General features: G+C 43.2%; 1 protein-coding gene across 2 annotated transcripts in view; it reads left to right on the top strand.

Annotated features, from left to right (window-relative positions):
• Window positions 1-24,012, top strand: part of DCLK2 (doublecortin like kinase 2) — a gene marked incomplete at both ends in the record, with an annotated part of 155,414 nt that overhangs the window by 114,625 nt on the left and 16,777 nt on the right. Inside the window, 5 exons of one of the 2 annotated variants that reach the window (XM_079714920.1) lie at window positions 5,992-6,064; window positions 6,898-7,006; window positions 8,637-8,694; window positions 19,675-19,794; window positions 20,270-20,416. In XM_079714920.1, the coding sequence (XP_079571046.1) occupies window positions 5,992-6,064; window positions 6,898-7,006; window positions 8,637-8,694; window positions 19,675-19,794; window positions 20,270-20,416 (507 nt within the window). Of the gene's footprint in view, window positions 1-5,988; window positions 6,065-6,897; window positions 7,007-8,636; window positions 8,695-19,674; window positions 19,795-20,269; window positions 20,417-24,012 lie in introns of both variants that reach the window. The other variant, XM_079714919.1, reaches the window with a different exon arrangement.

Here is a 24,012-nt window from a genome sequence, read left to right as displayed (position 1 = left end):
AGTTGCGACAAAGACCATATGACCCACAAAGGCTAAAATTACTCTCTGGCCCTTTACAGAAAATGTTTCTGACCCCTGCAGTAGACCACTTAAAAATTGAATCGTAGTGCTGTTTTCCAAGATGCATTCGAGAAAGTCAACTCACTACACAAGTATTTCTGCTAGATTCTGTTCAAATGCTTCCTTTTATGAAAAACCAAAATGAAGTTGGGACTATTAAGTAGTTCTATTAAGTAACATTAAGAGAACTATTTTTGCTACTTTTTTTTGAGAATTGCCTATTTCTGAACAAAACTTCAATGTTAGTATAGCACTTAACATTCTCTTTAAATTCTAAGTTTTGTAGAAATAGTAAGAAATTTAATGTAGGACACTTTGACTTAACTTCCTTACTAAAAATGTGGAAAGCTGGCATGTTAATGATTATCAAATGTACTTACTCAGCCCTGAATGCCCTTTTAAATGAAGCTAGTTGAGAGTACTGTATAGCTTTTTCTGCTTGTTTTCAAGTCTTTTTAAAAAAGTTCTTAGCAGAAGTAGATCCTTGTGCATTTTCCTTCCTTGCATACTCATAAAAGTGGAGCTGCTGCTGCCAGAGAGTAGGTAGGTGGTGGCGCAGTGGCGCAGGTCCCAGAGAACGTGCTCGGCAGTGTCTTCAGCCTTTTTAATCCCTTTCCTTCCTTCACTCACCAGGAAGTGTGTCCCCTCTGCTTCCCAGCCCTAAACATCATGACACCTGTTTGAACCAGTTAGTAATTATGGAAGATATCTTGAAAGATCCCAGTTGCTGCCATCCGTTTCTGCTTTATTGAGGAGCAGCTCACCGAAATGCAGCATCTAGGCACAGTCTTCGTGCTGTCTCAGCGTCCTGGTTGCTGATGGAAGCATGAAAGCTCATTAGCATTTTAAGAGATTAAAAAAAAATGTTTAGTTGGACAATAGAAATGGGACAGGTTTTAATCAGGATTGCCATAGTTTAATCTCTCCTTGCTTCAATAAAAGAATAGTTCTCTTACAAGGGACAGGGAAATCCATAAATTCTGCCTGGTAAATGGTGGGAATTTTGTAGTCATAGCTTTTGCCCTAGTGTTTTCCTTCCTCTTTTGTCTGCATGTCTCTCAGGGCACCGGGAGTGCTTTGCTTTATATGTAACAATAGACACTTCACGTTTGCCAGGGATCTGCCCAGAGATCTTGGTGAATACCCAGCTTTTCTTGGATTCTCAGAGCACCAGGCTTCATTGCCAGGAGGTCACGTGAGCTTAATTGCTAGCGGTGTGATTCCAGCACGCCAAGTGCAGATTCGTGCTGTAGCGAAGTGGTTCCCTCGCATGGATCCTCACGGGCGTTTGTAACCATCAGAAGGAACCTTCAAATGGTTAGGTGAGGTTTCTGGGAAGGGTTTTAAGGGTGCACACATGCCTCTTCCTGAGACTGCAAGCTTCCGTGGCCCTACATCTTTGCATCCTTTGCAGCCAGCACAGGTTGTAGCTGAGGGAGGAAAGGAAAACTGTCCGTGGGTCTAATCATGTCCTGTCTGTTGAGCTGTGTTATAATAAGATGATTCCCTCATTTCTTTATGTTTTCATTTTCTTCATGAAAGCTTTATTTTCAAATAAAGGAACATATTGGGACAGGTAATCAGTTATGTCACTTCTGTTAACTCTCTAGTTTTTAAATGCTTGAGGTTTAGCACTTTGAAAAAAAATCATTCTGTTTGAGAGTCTTGAAAAATAATCTTCTTGCCATCATGCCTTGCTAAGAAAGCTGCATTTCCTGGTGATTTAGTGAAACTTTTGGCACGTACACATGAAAGTAGTCTCTCACGTGGGCCTGTGCCCTCACGCTGCCCATGAGGCAACCTCCGAGGCTGGGCTTCAGCCCAGTTGCTGGAGGACCAGCTTCCACCACCTGTTCTGGCTCCTTGCCACCTCTGAATCCCAACACAAACCAGGTTTGTAATTGCTGGACTGTACAGGGAATCAGGATAGGTGGGAATGGGGGTTTAATCAAAAGAACATTGAGAAAGTTACAGGGGTTGACAGGAGCTCAGTAAACACTCCAGAGAGTCACGCATCCATGTGAAAATGTACAAAGAGGTAAAAATGCCTGCATTTTAGCTCCTTCCAAGACTTCCTTCTTAGCCCTTGAGTCAGAACGTATCAGCTTGCGATGAACTAACTTCTCAAATTAGCTCAAGAAAGAGACCTGTGAGAAGAACGTTACCTGCTTCCAGGAGAGCTGAGCAAGCAGGCCTGGGGGAAGGCAGGTCTTTGGACCTCAGCAGTGGGCATGGGGTCTGCACGCTGCACACTCCCTCCAGCTCTGAGTGTTGGGAAGGGAGATGGTTCCTTCAGTGCCCAGGCTGGACCCAGCCAGCTGTGTCCTGAGGGCATGAGGCTGCCCCGTTCTGGGCTGTGAGATACAGACATTCAGGTAAGCCAGCCACTGTCCACTGCTGCTCCCAGACATTGACAGTACACCTCCCCCATCCCTGTAACCTAAAGGCAAGCCGTGATCAAAGGGGATCTTTCCAGTTATCTTTTGAGATCTAAAACTTAACCCCAAAATGACATTCTTCTTATCTTTATTCCATTAAGAATGTGGCTGATATGAGTTTAATTTGGATCTCTTATTCCCATGACTGACAGTTTTCAATCTAGGAAGAGTTGGATTAGAAGTGGAACAGACTTCGAATGAATTATTTAGCAAACGATCTCTTATAGCCATTGTACATTCAATAATTCAAAAGCATTTCTCAGACACTCACTTCAAGGCCCTATGCTAGATGTTTTGAGGAAAAATACTAATAACTAATATTGAGTTATTGTTACATGTCAGTGATTGAGCTAAATGATTTTACGTACATGAGCTAATTTTAATTCTTTAGCACATCTTGCGCTAGCTGCTGCTACTATCCCTATATTCAGAGCAGAAAATTAAGACTTAGAAAGTTTTAGCAACGTTTCAAAAAAAAAAAAAGATTATTGGAGACTTCCCTGGTGGCGCAGTGGTTAAGAATCCGCTTGCCGATGCAGGGGACACGGGTTCAAGCCCTGGTCCGGAGAGTTCTCACATGCCGCAGAACAACTAAGCCCGTGCACCACAACTACTGAGCCTGTGCTCTAGAGCCCACGTGCCACAACTGCTGAGCCCGCGTGTCACAACTACTGAAGCCCGTGCGCCTAGAACCTGTGCTCCACAACAAGAGAAGCCACCGCAGTGAGAAGCATGCGCACCGCAACGAAGAGGAGCCCCCGCTCGCCACAACTAGAGAAAGCCCGCGCACAGCAACGAAGACCCAACACAGCCCAAAATAAATAAATAAAGCTACTCAAAAAAATTTTAAAAAAAAGAAAGATTATTGGAGTTAATGTAAGTATGAAATACATGAAAAAAAGTGGTGGGAAACAAGTTGGACAGGTAGGTAAGAGGATAAATCATGGCCTGAGTGCCATGCTGAATACGTGTGGGTTAGTCTGTTGGTAACAGACTCAATGAGTTTCTGGGATCCTAGGGGCGATGTCAGAACTATCCTTCAGAAAAGCTTCTCTGGCTATAATCGTGGAGTGGGAGAGACTGATGGAACTGAGGAGGCCTCTGGTAGAGGTGCCGAGAGAAGCTGAGGACGACCAGGACTGGGGTAGTTGCTGTGGCCATGAATGGAGCAGAGAATGCTGTGGTTTTCTTTTCAGCTTCCTTTTATGTTCCCTCTCTGGGGCTTGATTTTAAAAGTCTAGCTTTTAAACATTCTAGCATAGACTCCTACTGAATTTGGAGTTGCCTTCAATTTCAGCAGGAAAAAAAAAAAGAAAGAATAAAACAAACAAAAAAGCTCCATTTTGAAAAACTTTGTCCACCAAATTACCTGTATTGTGAGGAAACAGTGATTGAGGAGCCAGGTGTTCATCCGCCTCCAGTGTTTTCATCAGGTTAAGCGTGGCCAGAAAGCGACCCACACGCACACCCATGTTCCTGCACGACTACTCCCCTGTCAGCGTGTAGGACACAGACACTTATGAGAGTTGTATTTGTCCCTCAGGAGGGGGCTCATCTGGTGGCTGTCACCACTGCTTTTCCGTGGCCCTGGGTTTCCTAGCAGGACACGCCACTCCTGGTTTTACTGTCCACACAGGTGTGGTTACGTGGGACCTGAGAAAACAGCCTAATTTTTATGTGCCTCTCATTCTTTTTTTTTTTTTTTTTTTTTTTTTTGCGGTACGCGGGTCTCTCACTGCTGTGGCCTCTCCCGTTGCGGAGCACAGACTCCGGACGCACAGGCTCAGCGGCCATGGCTCACGGGCCCAGCCGCTCCGCGGCACATGGGATCTTCCCGGACCAGGGCACGAACCCATGTCGCCTGCATCGGCAGGCGGACTCTCAACCACTGCGCCACCAGGGAAGCCCGTGCCTCTCATTCTTGAGGCTCATATTTTATCCCCAAAGAACTTCTGGATGATCCTGTTTGAAGGAATGTTGTAAGTATTGGGTTTTCCTGGATTGAACCAAACTCAGCATCTGTGAGGGTCTCCACTTCACCCAGAGGAAGAGAGTGGACCCAGTGTCTCCAGCTTGTGGGCACTGTGGGAAGGGTAGGTCCCTGCCCTAGACTTGTGCTATCTGTGCTCTCATTTAGCAAGTGTGAATTAAGTAGTGTGTGCACCAGGCCCTGTGCTGCACATGGAGGAGGCAGGGATGAAGAAGACACAGCTGCTCTGGGGCAGAAGCTGCCGGGATAGTTTGGGCACAGAGGCAAGCATGTAAACACACCAGCACAAAAAATGCCAAACGTGCTTCTCAGTATTTGGTAAGTCTTTTGGTGTTTAAACTCCTGAAAGGAATACTTTTTTTTTTTTTTGAAAGAGAAGAAAGAAAATTAAAGATGAAAGAGAAAAGATTGAGTTTGAAAGTGTAATAGCCCTTGGAAATTAAGAACAAATTCCATAAGCCTACAGAATAATAAAGAAAATAAATAATACAACAAAATAGTAATAAATAAATATATGAATAATAGTCATAATATGAGTTTTTCAGTTTACCTAAGAACTAGAGATATTTCTGTGTTAGACTGGGAACTTCAGCTTTTTGTGAAGTTGGAACCTACCTAAAAGCTTTATCTTTTATTCCCCTCTTGTTATTAGTAAAAAAAAAAAAAAAAAGCTCCTTATGATGCTTCAGAGGAATTCCTGCTGTCTTAGGGTGGCAAAGGAGTTGATTGAGCCAGGGCTGTTCTCTGGGTCCTGAAGCTACAGGAGGGTGTGGAAGGTGATACACTCCCGGACATGGGGCTGGACTTCTGAGAAGAGCTCGACCCTAGTAGGGACTCTGGTGGTCAGCCAGGGTGTGGGGAAGGGTGGGGAATGTGGGATCTGGGGACTCCTTGCTGACGTTCTTGTAATTATCTGTAGTTCTAAGCCTTGTGCCGCTAGTAACTACCTTGTTCATGGGTGATGCCATGAAAGTCTCCTTATTTTACTTCGTTGAGATCAAAAGTAACACAGTATCAAAAATGAGTAACATATGTCAATTTTCCTGATACTAATATGAATTGAAAATACTGTATCTAAGGAAGAACTGTATTAATGGGATTGTATATAGGGAGAAAGGTGAGATGAGAAGCAAGGGGATGCTTCCTCTGTTTCTGTACCATTTTATTTTACTTTTTTTGCATTCTATTATATAAGCATTTTCTATTCTCTCTTTTTTTTTGTTGTTTTTTTGTTTGTTTTTGCGGTATGCGGGCCTCTCACTGTTGTAGCCTCTCCTGTTGCGGAGCACAGGCTCAGCGGCCGTGGCTCACGGGCCCAGCCGCTCCGTGGCATGTGGGATCTTCCCAGACCGGGGCACGAACCCGTGTCCCCTGCATCGGCAGGCGGACTCTCAACCACTGTGCCACCAGGGAAGCCCCCATTTTCTATTCTCTTAAGGATGAGCTAGCTAAAGATTCGGAAACTTATCCTGATAAATAATGGGCACTCTCCTCTTTCAGCAGATTTCTGCACATGGCCGATCTTCTTCCAATGTAAATGGCGGGCCTGAACTTGATCGTTGCATGAGTCCTGAAGGTAGCTCTCAGTCTATGATTACTTTTATAAGGGAAGCCATCCATGTGAACCTGGTCGCCCCCCAAACCCACTTGTGCTAAATTATCTCCCTAAACAGCAATGGGATCATGACACCAGTTAGCCTGTTTAGCCTTATTAGGCAGGGGTCACATCAATATGTATAGAATCTCGTGAATTAAGCTACCCAATTTCAAATTTTAGTCTTGGGTTTCCTTTATTTTTCCTTAGTGGCAATCTGCTCACAATTCCTAAATGTAGACTTTCCTTGTTCTTAGATAACTTTAAGTGGGTTTCTTTGTTTGATGTCAGCTATGTACAGGGCACTGGGGATACATTGTGAAAAGTGGTGGATCTTAACCACTTCCTTCTCCTGCCCTTCCCCCTTCGCCTTTTTGAGGACACTTTGAGCCAGAAATTAGCCTTAACAAGGTATCCTAAGTGGCCAGAATTTTCTTTACTAGAGAATCTTGAAGAGAAAATTTCTAAGATTAAGTCCCCATCATCATCCCCTCCCCCGTTCTCCAGAGTTGACAAAAAGTTTACAAAGTTTTGGTTAGACTTCCCTTTTACCCAAAGCTAATCACTTATTTTTAGCTGATATTTCAGGGATTTGTTAGGTTTATTGACTTGGTTGGTTTCTGATTCCAACCAACAAGGCCAAAAGGAAATTGGTGATTCAGGTGTTCTATTCAGAGAATAGGCTCAGAGGATTTTCTTTAGTTTGACCACAGATTTAGAAATAACTCCACTGTGATTTATTATTTCACCCATCTGTAGGAATCAAGGTGAAATGTGATGTGTTCATTAGACTTTGTGTTTATCCTTTTTTGTAGGTGTGAATGGAAACAGGTGCTCTGAATCGTCAACTCTTCTTGAGAAGTACAAAATTGGGAAGGTTATTGGTGATGGCAATTTTGCAGTCGTCAAAGAGTGCATGGACAGGTGAGTGGACAGTGAGGATGATCGTTTGTTCGCCGACACATACGTTTCTCCTTTGGAGTTTATTCTTATCTGAATGAATGAAAGGCCTTCTTAAAGAGTCTACTCTTAGGACTAGTGTTTTGCATGCCCACAGGCAACTTGACAGGGGAAAATATATGTATACATGTGGAATATAAACCTGCTTTGTACTTTGGGAGATATATCAGGTCTCATCCATGAGCCAGAGAAAAATGGGAAAGAGTACGATTCATTAAAAAATTTAAAAAAACTCCTATAGCACTTATCTGTGCCAGGCTCTATTCTCAGTGCTGTACTTATATTACATCATTAACCCTCTCAGCTAATAATTAATTGGATATTATCAGTAGTTCAGGATACATGAGCTCTGACTTTATTCAATATCAGAATCAGCCAACTTTTGCTCCTATTAAAATTATATTTTTGCTTGTCCAGCCTTATTTTGTTTAAGGTCCTAATTTCTCAGATGGTAACAAATCCATTCTTTTACATTCCAGGCCTTCTGTAAACAATATTAAAACTGGGAAAGACTCGGATTAGAGTCTTTGTGTTTATAGCCTGTTATTCTAGCTGTTTGAAGTGGTAATTTTTGTTGTGGTGGTGGGAGATGGGTGAGGGGAGTTTTCCAGAAAGTTCTGGTGACTACAGTTTTCCTGTTCTGCTACATCTCCAGTGAAGCTTTACTGCTTCTTATATGGTACACAAAGTAGCTCCCTGTCTTCTAAGCCCCTCTGCTTAGCTCTGGTACACAGATTGCTGCTCAAGCAACAAGCATCTAAAATATGACTTCTGAAGACTCATTAGAAATCTGAGGCAGTGTTTGGTTTCTATTATGGAGAAGCAGTTTAAATAAAAGTTATTCTTCCAAGGTAGGTCTCATCAGTGTGTACTGTGACCACCTGGCAAAAGCAGCTTGTGCTTGAGAGAACTAACCTATTCCAAGAATACCACAGTGTTCTTTCTGGAACTGCTTTCCTATTCTAAAAGATGTATTTTTGACATGTTCAGATTAAATTATACTAAAGGTGCTTAAAAGTTAAATAACAGCATCAGGATTCTTGTGTCAAATGAATGATGTCTCTAGTACCAGATATGGACGTTTAAAGATGTGGATAAGGTGGCACCAGATCCTAAGTGGAGTTTTGGCTGAGAAATAGAGACTGAAAGTCTAGGGACTTTACAGTTTTGAATTATGGGCTAATTAGTGACTAAAGGACTCATGTAAAGACATTGATAAAAGAAGATTTTCTGTTACTTTGATTCATTTTTCTTAATTTTATTCTGTCTCCTAAGAGAACTATTTTTGAGATTTAAGTATGGAAGAACAGCTTCTTGTCCAAGTCTGATACAACAGAATTTAAATACTTTAAATATGTGAGTTACTTAATATTGTAATGATTAATAGTTATAAAGGGAGATTGACAGTGTGGCTTTGTGGGTTTTAAAAAAATCTTTTGTGGGTATTTTTCTCCCTGACCCCACTCAGCATCCTCTCTGGTGTATAGAGAAGGAAGCCACTCTTTTTTCCCTGGGTCTGTGCTGTAGAGGAAATCAGGATGGATGGTGTCTTTGATTTATGTCTTTCAATGGCCTTCCTCTGATTATTCCATAGGTCCACAGGAAAGGAGTTTGCCCTAAAGATTATAGACAAAGCCAAATGTTGTGGAAAGGTACGGTATACATAACTGTTTTGTAAAAGAAACTGAAAAAACTTGTTAACTGCGGTGAAGGAACTTAAGTGGTGATTTGACAAGATCGTAGTAGGAATAGTCTGCTGATAGTAGCGGGGGAAACCTTATCAAGCCTTTTTTTTTCCCTGCCACTTTTCAGAAACCTTAATCGTAAAACAGTAAATTGATTTGATCTTGGTCCTAACCATTGAAAAATACAAGTTCTTCTCTCTGGGAGATGTCTATATCAAAACCCAGCAACACACAAAAGGTGCCTCAAGAACTGTGAGGGTTCTGAGACTTTTCAAACTAAGAAATTAGCCTTCCAGCTTTGTAGATGTGGCAGAAGACACAAGATTCCTGAGTCAGAGACAAAAACTACTACTGGTGCCATAGCAGATAGCATGAGCTCCATGCTTGCACTGGTTCCCCTTAACTCCCAAAGCCCACAGAAGTGATGCAGAGGGGCCCAGCTGGATGCTGTCCACACAGTGGGTTTGTGTCACAGTGGAGGACCCCCAAGCTTAGGAACCCCCCCAATCTTATGAGGGGGCCGCTAGCATCCTACCCAGCCTCTGCCCCAGAGGAGAGCATTATTTTTATTATCATGGTCAGGAAACAAATCACCGTCCACCCCTGGGGGAGACCCTGTCTCTGTTTTCCAAGGGTGTTTGCTATACAGACATACTTGGAAAGATAGTTTGTAACTAAAGCTGATGTGGGATGTGCAGAAATACCATGGATTGTCTCCCCAAATGGATGAACTTTTTTCTCTGTCCTACCCTGAAGATGGGACTGGGAAAAAAAATCAAATGATGGAATGCTGCTAGATTACTGCCATTTCAACCACGTTTGAAAGGATAAATATTCTACAATAGTGATGACAAAGACCTTTTTAGATTCCTTTCTGGTGAGTAGCATAGCAATTAAGAGAGCAGGCTCTAGGGCCTTCCCTGGAAGGTGGCGCAGTGGTTAAGAATCCACCTGCCAGTGCAGGGTACATGGGTTCGAGCCCTGGTCCGGGAAGATCCCACATGACGCGGAGCAACTAAGCCCGTGCGCCACAACTACTGAGCCTGCGCTCTAGAGCCCACGAGCCACAACTACTGAAGCCTGCGTGCCTAGATCCTGTGCTCCACAACAAGAGAAGCCACCACAATGAGAAGCCCGCGCACCGCAATGAAGAGTAGCCCCCTTGTGACCGCCTGGAGGGGTGGGATAGGGAGGGTGGGAGGGAGGGAGACGCAATAGGGAAGGGATGTGGGAACAGATGTGTATGTATGACTGATTCACTTTGTTATAAAGCAGAAACTAATAAAAAATAAATTAAAAAAAAAAAAAAAAGAGTAGCCCCCGCTCGCCGCAACTAAAGAAAGCCCACGCACAGCAACAAAAACCCAACACAGCCCAAAATAAATAAATAAATTAATTAATTGAAAAAAAGAGAGAGAAGGCTCTAGAACTCATGGTCCAACTCTGAGTTCCTCGTGCTTGTGGTGCTGAGCACTTGAAGTATGGCCAGTCTGAACTGAAATGTACTCTCAGTGTAAAACACAACAGATTTTGAAGACTTAATGCTAAAAGAAGAATGTAAGATACTTCATTAATATCTTTTGTATTTGATTACATGTTGAAATGATAATATCTCTGATATATTGGGTTAAATAAGTTATACATTTTACCTGCTTTTTATATTTTTTAACATGGCTGCTAGAAAACTTAAATTTACATACGTGGGTCACATTTCTATTGAACAGTACTACTCTAGAGCCAGATCGTATGAAGTTTAATCCTGGCTCTGCCTCTGTTTGCTGTATGACCTTGGAAACATTAGTTAACCCCTCTGTTTCTTCCTATAAAATGCAGTTGTTAATAATATCGAAGGCAGAGGTTGTTGTGAATTAATTGAATTAAGGCATAGAAAACATGTAGAAAAGTACCGGTATATAACAAGAATTTAACACATGTTAACTGTCAATATTATTAATATGCCAGAGGAATTCAGAAGTTATAGCTAGGAGGATTTGATGTGATAGTAGTGGTTTTATGTTTATGGAACTCCTAAAACGATTCTTCATCAGACGTTTACAAAATTGTGTATTTTTAACAGGAAACTTAAAATATTAAGATACAGTGTTAGAAGAGTCTTCTCAGAGACCCAGAATGGAAAATCCAATAGGCAAATTTGTCATACACTTTTTTTTTTTTTTTTTACTACATTGTGATAGCTAATGAAGCAGAGTCTGTGCAAAATGCCCCCCTTTTCTTTGAATAAAGTTTTTCTAAATGTAATTTTCTTTAAATAATTCTATGTGTTTTCAGTTATTGTGCTAACAATTTTATTACATTTTCAGCTGCAAAGCCTGTCTCCGTATGTAAGCAGGTGTTGCTCTTTGTATCTGATATTGTGTGATTTAAGCAGAATGTGTCATAATTTTGGGAGCCAAGTTCTAAACAACTGTATTAAAGTGTTTTTTCAAAAAAGTTTAAAAATAATTGCTCTGGCAAGGATATTGTTTACATGATTAAAATTTAAGCAGCTGTCTCAGTAGTTGAACAAAAAATCTTTATGCAAAAAAATTCAGTCTGGTACACTAAGTGTTGAGGCAAATGAATAGGTCACTTCAAACATTTGGATCTTATTTTTCTTTGTTATTGAATGTCATTTTATTTTTATAATTCATGATCATATACTTATTTCCATCCTGATATTTTGCTTATTTGAACAATTATTTCCACATTGACTATATAAAATTATAATGTTAAAAGTATAAAAAAAACCTGAAGGATAGTTGACTTACAATATTGTGTTAGTTTCAGGTGTACAGCAAAGTGGTTCAGTAATTTTTTCAGATTATATTTCATTATAGGTTATTATAGGATATTGAATATAATTCCCTGTGCTATACAGTAAATCCTTGTTACTTATCTATTTTATGTAAAGTAGTTTGTATCTGTTAATCCCATGCTTGTTTTGTTCTAAATAGATACATTTTTCCACTAAATTTTATATTTAGGAAAAAAAATTGGTATAGAGAATTTGCTTTTTTTATAAATTTAATTAATTAAGTTATTAATTAATTAATTTATTTATTTGGCTGTGTTGGGTCTTCGTTTCTGTGCAAGGGCTTTCTCTAGTTGCGGCGAGCGGGGGCCACTCTTCATCGCGGTGTGCGGGCCTCTCACTGTCACAGCCTCTCGTTGCGGAGCACAGGCTCCAGACGCGCAGGCTCAGTAGTTGTGGCTCACGGGCCCAGTTGCTCCGCGGCATGTGAGATCTTCCCATGCCAGGGTTCGAACCCGTGTCCCCTGCATTGGCAGGCAGATTCTCAACCACTGTGCCACCAGGGAAGCCCAGAATTTGCTTTTTTAAAACAAAATCTAAGGGGAGGTATTCAGCCACTCTTCGGGGGCATCGTTCGTTACCTCTGCCTTGTGGGTTGTATACAGAAAAGTAATAATACTGAAAATAATATCGACCATTTATCAAAATGTGTTATCTATCCATTTATCAAAATGTATTATCTATCCAGGCTTGGACATATAGGAATTTTGCACATTATCTTTAATGACTTGCAAAGCAGATGTACTGATTTTACAGATAAAGAAACAGAAATTCAAATTAAATAGCTTCCCAGAAGTCACACAGAAGCAGAGCAGTGATTGGACCTTTGGGCTAGTTGGTTGCACAGCCAGTCTACACTGGCCAGTCTACCATGATCCCTCTCCAAGTTCAATTTATGCATTTGTTCTTATAATAAGAACCTGGGAAAAATTCTTAACCTCTGGTTTTCTGTTTGCTTTTCTGTAATGTACAAGATTAATTCACTTGTTTACCTAACATTTGATGTTTGTGCAAGATACTGTGCTAGGAATAAGGTAATTTAACATTAATACCAGTTCTGTAAAAGTGTTGTGGGAGTTCAGGGTAGCACATGAGAGAGAAGTAGGTGCTCAGTGGAGATGCCTTAGAGCAAGAAGCATTTGAGCTGTATTTGAGCAGTAGGTACGGCTTGTGTAGGCAGTAATGACAGAAAAGCTTTTGAGGTGGCCAGCGCGGCCTGAGTAGAGGCCCCGAAGGTGGAAAGCATGTTGGGTTCTTCCAAGTAGGAGGTTTTCTTTTTCTTTTTTAAAAATATTTATTTATTTATTATTTATTTCTTTTTGCTGTGCTGGGTCTTCGTTGCGGCACACGGGATCTTCACTGCAGCATGCAGACTCTTAGTTGCAGCATACAAACTCTTAGTTGCGGCATGAATGCAGGATCTAGTTCCCTGACCAGGGATCGAACCCAGGCCCCCTGCACTGGGAGTGCGGGCCACTGGACCACCAGGAAAGTCCCTCAGTAGGAGATTTCCTTACATTGATTTATAATGTTGTGTTAGTTTCTGGTTTACAGCAAAGAGATTCAGTTATACATATGTATCTTTTTTCGTATTCTTTTTCATTATAGGTTGTTACAAGATATTGAATATACAGTAGTTCCCTGTGCTATATAGTAGGACCTGGTTGTTTATCTACTGGGTTGGCCAAAAAGTACATTGGGTTACTGAATATGTTGTTCAGTAAAGTTCTTCTTGACAATGAAAAATGTGTCTTTTATTTTTACTTTACACGAAACAAACCTTCTGGCCAACCCAGTATTTTATATGTAGGAGCTTGTATCTGCTAATCCCAAACTCCTAGTTACCCCTCCCCACCCCCTGTCCCCTTGGGTAACCACAAGTCTGTTCTCTATGTCTGCGAGTCTGTTTCTGTTTTGTAGATACGTTCATTTGTGTCATATTTTAGATTCCACATATAAGTGATATTATATGGTATTTGTCTTTTTCTGTCTGACTTACTTCACTCAGTGTGATAATCTCTAGGTCCATCCATGTTGCTGCAAATGGCATTATTTCATTCTTTTTATGGCTGAGTAATATTCCCTTGTATATATGTACCATATTTCTTTATCCATTCATTTTTTTGATGGGCGTTTAGGTTGCTTCCATGTCTTGGCTATTGTATATAGTGCTGCTGTGAACACTGGGCTGCATTATCTTTTCAAATTAGAGTTTTCTCTGGATATATGCCCAGGAGTAGGATTGCTGGATCATACGATAACTCTATTTTTAGTTTTTTAAGGAACCATACTGTTCTCCGTAGTAGCTGCACCAATATAAATTCCCACCAACAGTGTATGAGGGTTCCCTTTTCTTGACACCCTGTCCAGCATTTATTATTTGTAGACTTCTTAATGATGGCCATTCTGACTGGTGTGAAATGATACCTGAATGTAGTTTTGATTTGCGTTTCTCTGATAATTAGCGATGTTGAGCATCTCTTCATGTACCTATTGGCGATCTGTATATCTTCTTTGGAGAAATGTCTGTTTAGGTCTTCTGCCCATATTTTGATTGGGTTGTTTGTTATTTTGTTATTGAATTGTATGAGCTGTTTATATATTTTGGAAATTAAATCCTCATTGGTCACGTCGTTTTTGCAGATATTTTCTCCCAGTCCATAGGTTGTCTTTTTGTTTAGTTTATGGTTTCCTTTGCTATGCAAAAGCTTATAAGTTTAATCAGGTCCCATTTGTTTAGTTTTGCTTTTATTTCTATTGCCTTGGGAGACTGACCTAAGAAAACATTGCCATTATTAATGTCAGAGAATGTTTTGCCTGTGTTCTCTTCTGGGAGTTTTATGGTGTCCTGTCTTATATTTAAGTCTTTAAGCCATTTTGAGTTTATTTTTGTATATGGTGTGAAGGAGTGTTGTAACTTTATTGATTTACATGCCACATAGGAGATTTTTGCAAGATCTACCTTGGGGCCAAATTTAAGGAGGCTTTTGAGAAGGCTATGGTGTTTGTAAATTTAAGAATTCTTCCAAGTTTGATATTCTAAATAATATTCATTCTAAATATTTATTGAATTCCCATAGTGTATGAAGCCCTGAGCTTTCTGTTGTGGTGCTTAGAAGTGGTCCTTCCTTCTCTTCCCAGAGTTCTGCATTCATTATCTACATGATATGGGTCCAGGCAGGACATAAATCCAAATGTATATTGTATTAGTTTCCTGAGGCTGTTGGAATAAATTACCACAAACTTAGTGGCTTAACAATGGAAATTTATTTTCTCACAGTTCTGGTGGCTAAAAGTCTGAAATGCACACTCCCTCTGGAAGCTTTAGGGGAGAATCTGTACCTTGATTCTAAGTAGCTTCTGGTGGCTGACAGTATTCCTTGGCTTGTGGCCACATCACTCCAAACCCTGCCTCCGTCTTCACCTCCCTCTCTTCTGTGTGTCTGTTTTTCCTCTTTTGTCTGTGAAATCTCCGTCTGTCTCTGTCTCATAAAGACACTTGTGATGGCACCGAGATAATCCACTGTTATCTCTTCGTTGCAGTATCTTTAATCACATCTCCAAAGACATTTTTTCAAATACAGTAATATTAACAAGTTCCAGGCATTAAGACTTGGTAACTTGTGTGGCCGTTACTCAACCAACCACACTCCTCTACCGCAGAAATTACATGTAGCGATCTGAGCATCTCCTCTCTCTCGCTGCATGATCCTCAGCAGTACTCACCGCACAGTATATATACCAGCTGTAAAGCCACCGTTGACCGACAGCAGTGCATGATGTGTTTATGTCTTCCGCTTTCTTGAGCACTTGAGAACGAACTGTGCTAGCTGCTGGAGGGCGAGGTAAACAGAAAGCTCCGGGACAGCAGGGTGAGGGCTGTGGTTGGAGCCGAGCCCAGGGGCACTGAGAACAAATTCGAGGGGCTCCTAACCCAGTCACAGTTGAGCAGGGGAGGCCACCTGGAGAAGGTGAGGTCTCATGTGGTGCTGAGGGGTAAATAGGAGTTCACTAAGAAGTGGGGAAAGAGAGCTCCAGACAAAACCGCCTGTGCAAGTGCCTGGAGGTCTAGATAAGAGATGGGCAAAAGGGGATAAAATGGGAATGGATGTATCCCGAGGCTATTGAGAAGGCAGACCTGGCAGGGATCGGTGATTGATTGGCTGTGCAGGAGGATGCAGGAAGGAGGGTCCGGGTGGAATTCCTGTCTGCTCTGGGCAGCCAGGTTCATGCAGTGAGACAAAGGACACAGGAGGGAAGGACCGGAGACAAGATGATTCTTTGGTTTGAGAGAGCTGTTTATTCCGCAAATCTGTTTCTCTCTGGCTGTCTCTCTCTCTCTCTCTCTTTTGTCAGTTAAAAACCACCCTGGCCAAGGATAGGGCGGTATCCTTTGCCAAGTGAGCAGTTTTCTTTGTCATTTACTCTCACATACAAAACCGTGGAACACCGCCATGAAATGATTCATGTGTAAATTATTTGGAGTTAGAATCATGAATCACTTAACATAAATAATGGTAGATGACTGAATAATGCAAGTTCAGTGCAGTTCAAGACAAAAGTGATGTTCACGTTGTATTTAGAAATATTTCCCTGGAAAATGTAACCTAGAGAGCATTTTTATATATTAGAAACAAAGATTACATACGGGTTGCATAAGAAATAGGAAAGATTTTTGTGCATTGTTTTGTTTTGCTTCTGAGGATGGTTTACGTTAGAAAGTGGATTGTTCCTTCAAAGACATATTTACATGCATCGTCAGAGGTTGGGAAACAAAGGCTAATAGCTCCCACATCCCAACAAAAACCTTCACTATGTGCATAGAATACTAGCCATTGTTGAGTAGCATACAGTAAGCTGAGATAATAAATAATGGTGGAGAAAATGTTGCAATATTCACTTAATGTTTGAAATGTAACACTGCCCAGAGGCCCTGGGAGAAGTTCCACAATGCGTCTCAGAAGACTCTCTGTTGTGCCTTTTAATGAAAAAGATAACTTGGGGGAGGTGTAGTCTCCGTATGTGGTAGACTCCTTATTTTAGCTCCAATTTGAGAGAATTCTTGGGATACTGGTGATGGGGATTATTTTACATATGTCACTTTAAATTAGCATCACAGACAGAGCCCCTGAAGATAGGTAAATTTATAGACTCTCCCTACCAAACGTAAAATAGATAGCTAGTGGGAAGCAGCCACATAGCACAGGGAGATCAGCTCGGTGCTTTGTGACCACCTGGATGGGTGGGATAGGGAGGGTGGGAGGGAGGGAGACGCAAGAGGGAGGAGATACGGGAACGTATATATATGTATAACTGATTCACTTTGTTATAAAGCAGAAACTAACACACCATTGTAAAGCAATTATACTCCAATAAAGTTGTAAAAAAAAAAAAAAATAGAGACTCTCCCAACCTGGGGGAAATGGGGAGGAGGGAGGAGAACTGACGTGATAGTTCCACTTAGCTTAAAAATCAAACACCCAGGCTTCCCTGGTGGTGCAGTGGTTGAGAGTCCGCCTGCCGATGCAGGGGACACGGGTTCGTGCCCCAGTCCGGGAAGATCCCACATGCCGCGGAGCGGCTGGGCCCGTGAGCCATGGCCGCTGAGCCTGCGCGTCCAGAGCCTGTGCTCCGCAACGGGAGAGGCCACAACAGTCAGCGGCCCGCGTACCGAAAAAAAACCCATTTTACTACCATGTCGTCTCGGCTTCACACAGAGTGAAATAAACTCATTTGGTTGCCTTTACATGTTCACAAAGGTACATCCGCCTCTGCTTGTTACTGTGATTAAGGACATGGTTGGCACAGATGAGCCAAAGGCTTCTAAACAGGTGTACAAATGTGGAGGGTTTGCTGCATCTTTCCTTTGTCTCTGTGGCCACGAGGAGTTGGCTGCACAGCTGCTTCCCTTGGGAGGGACCGGGGCTCCGTTGCTGCCTACTGCTGCTGCCCTGTGGGACTGGAACCAGGTAGGGGCCCTGTGGCCTCCCAGCTGAGGTTGGCTAGGTCCTGAGAACCACTGTTCTCCCCTGTCTGCTGACTCCAAAGCCTGTCTAAGTCTCCCCAGCCCTGCTCGTCAATGGGCATAGATTCTCTTCCTGTACAAAGCCTGGTGTGGTTCTGCCTTGACTCCCAAGTGGGTGTGAAACTACCTCTAGTTCCTATCTTTTCAAGGAATTAAATAGTTTCAGCTTTGCAGCTCTCGTTTTGAAAAATTACAACTTTGACTAAAGCCTCCCCCTTTGAAAGGTGATATTGTGCCGTACAAAAAATGTGGACTGGGATGTCAGGACCCTAGGTGTGCATCCCCCCTCCAAGGACTGTTCTAAGGATAAGCGTTAAGACGTTAACACAAGTACCTTGCACAGTGACTGACAAATAGTGACTAGATTCCTAGATCATGTTGGTTCAGCATTTGCACTGTCATTTTCCAACATTTACCGAGTGACTACCTGGACAAACGCAGTGCATTCAATGCTCGAGAAACACCACCCACCATGAGCAGCAGCCAGCAACAGATTTTCTCTGAACGTTTGTTATTCATCTGTTATAATTCATACTTCCACCTATTGTCGAAAAGCATTTGAGATGGCTTTGAGTAAAAATACATGTATACATGGATGCATGAAGATGAGAGGAACCATAAATGGTATCCTGGACTAGAGATAAGATAATTGTCTTACTACAGCAGCAGAACACTAAATTTAGTTGAAATTCATGAGAGCAAAGGAGGCAAAAGGGGCGGTAAGAGGGAAGCGCACACACACACGCACACACACAAGAACATATAATATGAATATATGCATATATGTGTATTGAATATTTAGGTAGCAAGTGATAGCTCTTATAAGGTAAATTTTATAAAAGGTAAATTTTATAAAAGCTATATTTGAAAACCTAGAGTGTGTAATAGGGCAATTAGCAATTTTTACAAAGCATTTCCTAAATTCTAAACAATTTATTATTACAGTTAATGAGGATTAACAAATATGACATTGTTGAGAGATTTTCATGTCTCATAATAAAATAGACCAATTGTTGTTCATGATGCATGGGTTGGTGTATTGAAAATAATAGTGCCGTGAGTAAACGTTTTGCTACAGTGCTGATCCCAACTGCGTTACTCACCAGGACTGATAATCAGGTGGTATTTTCAGAGAAGTGATTAGAGTTAAAATGAGAATAGTGGTCCCCATGGTACTATATGTTTCCTGATTTCTGAAATACAAGATGATAAGGAACATCCATCTGGTGAATGATTTCATACCCAATCATAGAAGAAGAAAGTTTCTTTTTTTATGAATTTCAACATGAAATTCAAATTCATATTGGTAATAGTTTAAAAACTAAAAATGTTTGTAATGCTAGAAGTTGTATCCCATAAGCACGCCAACTTTCCTTATATGCCTAGTCTTTATTTCTGAGTGTATACTGAAAGGGAAAAGTGATTCCAACTGAACTGCAAAGCACAGTGTGGTGTACACAAGCTTTCATAGCATCACAACCTCTTAAGGTGTTAGAAATAAAGAAGAGACAGGAAGGAGTGTGTTTTATGTGCCAGATAGCATGCCGAGCCTTTTGAGGGATGTATTTTTTTTTTAAATAAATTTATTTATTTATTTTATTTTTGGCCGTGTTGGGTCTTTGTTGCTGCGTGTGGGCTTTCTCTAGTTGCGGTGAGCGGGAGCTACTCTTCTTTGCGGTGTGCGGGCTTCTCATTGTGGTGGCTTCTCGTTGCAGAGCAAGGCTCTAGGTGCGTGAGCTTCAGTAGTTGTGGCAGGCAGGCTCAGTAGTTGTGGCACGTGGGCTCAGGAGTTGTGGCACACGGGCTTAGTTGCTCCGCGGCATGTGGGATCTTCCCGGACCAGGGCTCAAACCCGTGTCCCCTGCATTGGCAGGTGGATTCCTAACCACTGCGCCGCCAGGGAAGTCCTCGAGGGATGTACTGAAGCATGTCTTTCCGTTAGTTACAATGAGGTGTCACGCTGACTTGTCCTGTCCCTGGGGACACCAGCTGTGCCAGGGTCTCTGTTCCTTCAGTGTCAGATCTGCAGCCTGTGTTGTCCTCCAGAACACAGGGATAGAGCAGAGGGTTCTGTAATTTCTGATCTACCTTTCTAAACCCTTTTTGACAGGAGCATCTGATTGAGAACGAAGTGTCGATACTGCGCAGAGTGAAACATCCAAATATCATCATGCTGGTTGAGGAGATGGAAACAGCTACTGAGCTTTTTCTGGTGATGGAATTGGTCAAAGTAAGAGGATGGAGAGATTTCAAGAGAATTCATTGATGACAAATCCCAAGACTTACAATATTCTTGAAGGACCTAATTGGAAAAGTGTTTTGCTACCTTGAAACTTTCATTATTTATAATCATCAATTTTAGTGGCACTTGTGTCATTTTTTTCATCTACTCCAGGCTGATGAGCTTTCTTTGTTACCTTCATAGGACTGCCACTGTTGATGTTTTGTTTTGTATTTTTAATATTTATTTATTTATTTGGTTGCATTGGGTCTTAGTTATAGCAGATGGGCTCCTTAGTTGCGGCACGCAGGCGCCTTAGTTGTGGCATGCAAACTCTTAGTTGCAGTATACATGTGGGATCTAGTTCCCGGACCAGGGATCGAACCTTGGCCTCCTGCATTGAAAGCGCAGAGTCTTAACCACTGTGCCACCAGGGAAGTCCCCACTGTCGATGTTTTGATATGTTCTTTTATGTGTCCTTTAGGGTGGAGATCTCTTTGATGCAATTACTTCTTCAACCAAGTACACTGAGAGAGATGGCAGTGCCATGGTGTACAACCTGGCCAACGCCCTCAGGTACCTCCATGCCCTCAGCATTGTGCACAGAGACATCAAGCCAGAGAACCTCTTGGTACGTCATCTCTGCCTTTTCTGTTCCAACTCAGGCCTCTCTCCCTTTAAAGTGACAGTAATTGCATGCAAACAATCATATGCAGACTATGACATTTTAAAGTTTATACCAACCCTGCAGATATGGGGCTGAGAGAATTTAAATCTAGAAAATCAGCCTGACTCAAGTCAATGATCATAAAATGTTAATAGATTTCTTGAATTGATCTGTACTTCTGCATTTACTGTTTACCAGACATTAGAAAACATATTTTCATTTACGATTTGATGGATGGTGCTAACGGAAGAAGGGTGAGCAGGAAAATTATTTTATGAGGCAAAAAATTCTGAAGAATAAATTGGAGACAGAAACAGAATCAGAGGCTTGTAGGAGACAGCAGTAGAACACGAGCATTCGTTTCTGTGCAGGACGGAACTTTGGAAATGATCTAGTCCATTCATTTCAGCTCTACAGATACGGAAATTGAGACCCAGCGATGCTAACTTTTCTTGTTTAAAAGTCTCATTTGTCCCGTTGTTCTACAGATGAAAGTCTTATTCTAATATGCACTCAGCTTCATAATCCAGTTCACCTTTCCAGCCACTTCTCCTGTTACTCTCTTCCCTACCCATCTGGCCAGCATGGCACTCACCTTCAAGCCATATTTAACTCACCTCATGGTGGCCTTCAAACCAAACATTGCTAATGGGGACAGTCCTCGTGTCTACATTGTAGAGAAATTTTAGAGAAGACGATTTGGGAGTTCTGCACACACACATCTCCCAAACGCACACAGGACTCTTGGCTTCTCTGTTTCCACCTTTCAGGGCTGAGCATCACCATCATCATCATTACTGCTTGGCAGGTGAGCCTATCTGAGTCTCCCATATCGTGTGCATCCAAGCACAGGTTTCCCCGGGTCCAGGAGTTGGTGAAGACTTGACTTCCTCAGCAGCATTACACCTCATTGTTGGTGTCCACACTGGTCTCTGTTTGCAGCATCCTCTCCCCCAGCAACGTGGCAAACACGTTCCATCTTGTAAGATACTGAGCAAGGCACATCTTCTTGATATCACCCCAGGCTCCCTGGGCAGAGTCAGTCATGGCCACCTCTGGTTTTCGCTGCACTTGCCGTGGTGCAGTGATTTTATTGTTTACTTGTCTGTTGTCTTCTCTAGGTCGTAAACACTAATGGGGCAAGGTCTGTGTTTCAGTTACTTTATATCCCCAGGGCCGAGGAAGCACACAGTGGACGTGGGTAGACGGCTGGTGACTGACCACCATGGTCACCTGGGTCACCAGCAGCTGGCCCTCAAACACAAGTCTCCACAGCCTGCCTCATATGCCCAGCATGCAAATAACAACTGAATGGACTAGGCTTTGGGGCTGTCCTGGGGCTTTCTGCTAATCCAGGGTATCCGTTTCCCCTTTTGGTTAATGCCATTTGATAATTTCCGAGTGTCCACTTAAAAAGTATGTGAGGGTTTTTTTCTTACTGTCTCCTGCCTTGAGGGAATATGTTTCATTTCTGTTTGTTCCTATTAGGAAAGTAAACACCCCTGCTCTGTAAAACAAGATGTGTTATGTGAAGTCTAAGGAGGAATGGAGGCAGCGGTACGCCAGGCCCCTGGGTGGACGTGAGGGCGTGGGGTTCCCTCCTCTGGACAGGCTGCTCCTGCACCGTGAGGCTGCGGTCTGGGCTGGGGCCCCCCACTGACGGAGCTTGGCCGGGGGCTCCACAGGCAGAGGGGACAAGGCTTCCGCCCGCGGAGCCAGACATAGTGCCGAGGTGTTCCCGAGGACGCCCCTGCTCTGCACGGCCCACGTCACCGCAGTGGCCGCTGTGACTGACGTCCTCTGAGAGCACGGGGCCACGGGGCCCGAGGACCAGTGGTCACCGCAGTGCCCGCGCCGCCTGGCTCTGACTGCGGGGGCCCAGCCAGCGAGGAGGGTGGCGGAGGGGGTGAGTGAGCTTCCCTGTGAACCCGAGGGTGCCCGTTTCCCAGCTCGCTGATTCCGTTCCCACCCCGTTTCCCCTCTTTTCCACTCACAGTCCCTTACTGTCTGCAGAATCTCGGATTCCCGCCCCTCATCCTCTTCTGTTGTTACTCATCAAGGGAAGACAGCAGGTGGAGACATCAGTCCCCGTTAGGATGAGTCTCAGGATGTAGGCGGGAGGTTGGAATCGAGTGCCCCACCTGCCCCGCGTGGATGAGTGTCCGCCCCGCTCCGGGACCTGCCTCAACCCCGCTGTGCTGCCCAAAGGGCAGAGAAGGGAGATGATAAAACTGATGTCGGGATGAGGCTCATGTATGACATGAAAGGGCCGTGGGGTCAGGCTTTGGAGACCCTTAGCTGCGCATATCTAAGTAGAATATGTGCCTGCCATTGGGAACCTAACTGGACCCCTCGGCTGATCCTAGATAGAGTCAGCAAGTTGGCGTGAAAAAGTGCCATCGAGGCACTCAAAGGAAATACACAGAGGGACTGCCAGCCTCTTGCTGCTCTAAAAGAGAACTGGGTCTTTAAACACCGGAGCATTCACACATCTGATTTGCATCCCCTCGTCTGGCAGCAGTGTCGTAATTTAAAGCCCTGCCAGCAGAGCTGTATGGGTCACCGTGTCAGGGAGCACAGGGGTGGCCATTAATGCCGTGAGTTACAGCCTGGCGGTGCCCTGTCAGAGGTAACTATGAGAGACCAGTGATAAATTCCGCGTTTCCAGGAGTTCTGGGGGCAGCGGAGAGAAGAGGGTCGCTTTCTCATATTTGAAGTCCTGCTAAATCATGATGCTGACATTTTATTTAGAGAGCTTGTGGCATTCACTTTGTATGTGGGATCTGCATTTCTCACATATTTCGGTTTTGCATTCTGAAAGCGACTTTTGACAGCGTCTCTCAGCTTGTGGTGGGCCCTTTGAGCACCGCAGGGCTGGAGTTCTCACAGTGGTGGTGGTTCAGATCTCACTGAGAGTCTGCAGGCCGTGCAGGCTTTTAGACGCAGGGAGGGTGCGGTGGACGGCAGTGGTCCTGTTTGGAGCCCCCCCTTGGCTGCCTGCTCGTAACTTGAGTTTTCTGAGCCTCAGTTTCCTCATCTGTAAATTAGAGCAACAGTTCTCTTCCTAATTGTCCAGCGGGGTGACTATAGAAGTGCAGTGAGACAGCGTTTAGGAAAATATTGGAATCTCCCAAGTCCTGCGACGATGTGCGTTACTGGGGAGAGCTGAACTCTCTGCCGGAACAGAAGGCCTTTGGAGTCCCTGTGCATTTAGCCACCTCTTTCTTAAAAACAGTCTCTTAAAGCCATGTGTGTGTGTCGTGTCAGTTTCTTAAAGCAATGTCATAAATTAAAAAAAAAATTTTGGCTGCATTGGGTTTTCGTTGCTGCACACTGGCTTTCTCTAGTTGCGGCGAGCGGGGCTACTCTTCGTTGCGGTGCGCGGGCTTCTCATTGCGGTGGCTTCTCTTGCTGCGGAGCACGGGCTCCAGGCACGTGGGCTTCAGTAGTTGTGGCAGCTGGGCTCAGTAGTTGTGTTCGTGGGCTCTAGAGCACAGGCTCATTAGTTGTGGCGCACGGGCTTAGTTGCTCTGCAGCATGTGGGATCTTCCCGGACCAGG

The sequence above is a fragment of the Hyperoodon ampullatus genome (genome assembly GCF_949752795.1).
Source record: "Hyperoodon ampullatus genome assembly, chromosome: 1".
NCBI classification, from domain to species: domain Eukaryota; kingdom Metazoa; phylum Chordata; class Mammalia; order Artiodactyla; family Ziphiidae; genus Hyperoodon; species Hyperoodon ampullatus.
Note: the sequence above shows the minus strand (reverse complement) of the source record. Positions and strands in the feature narration are given on the sequence as shown.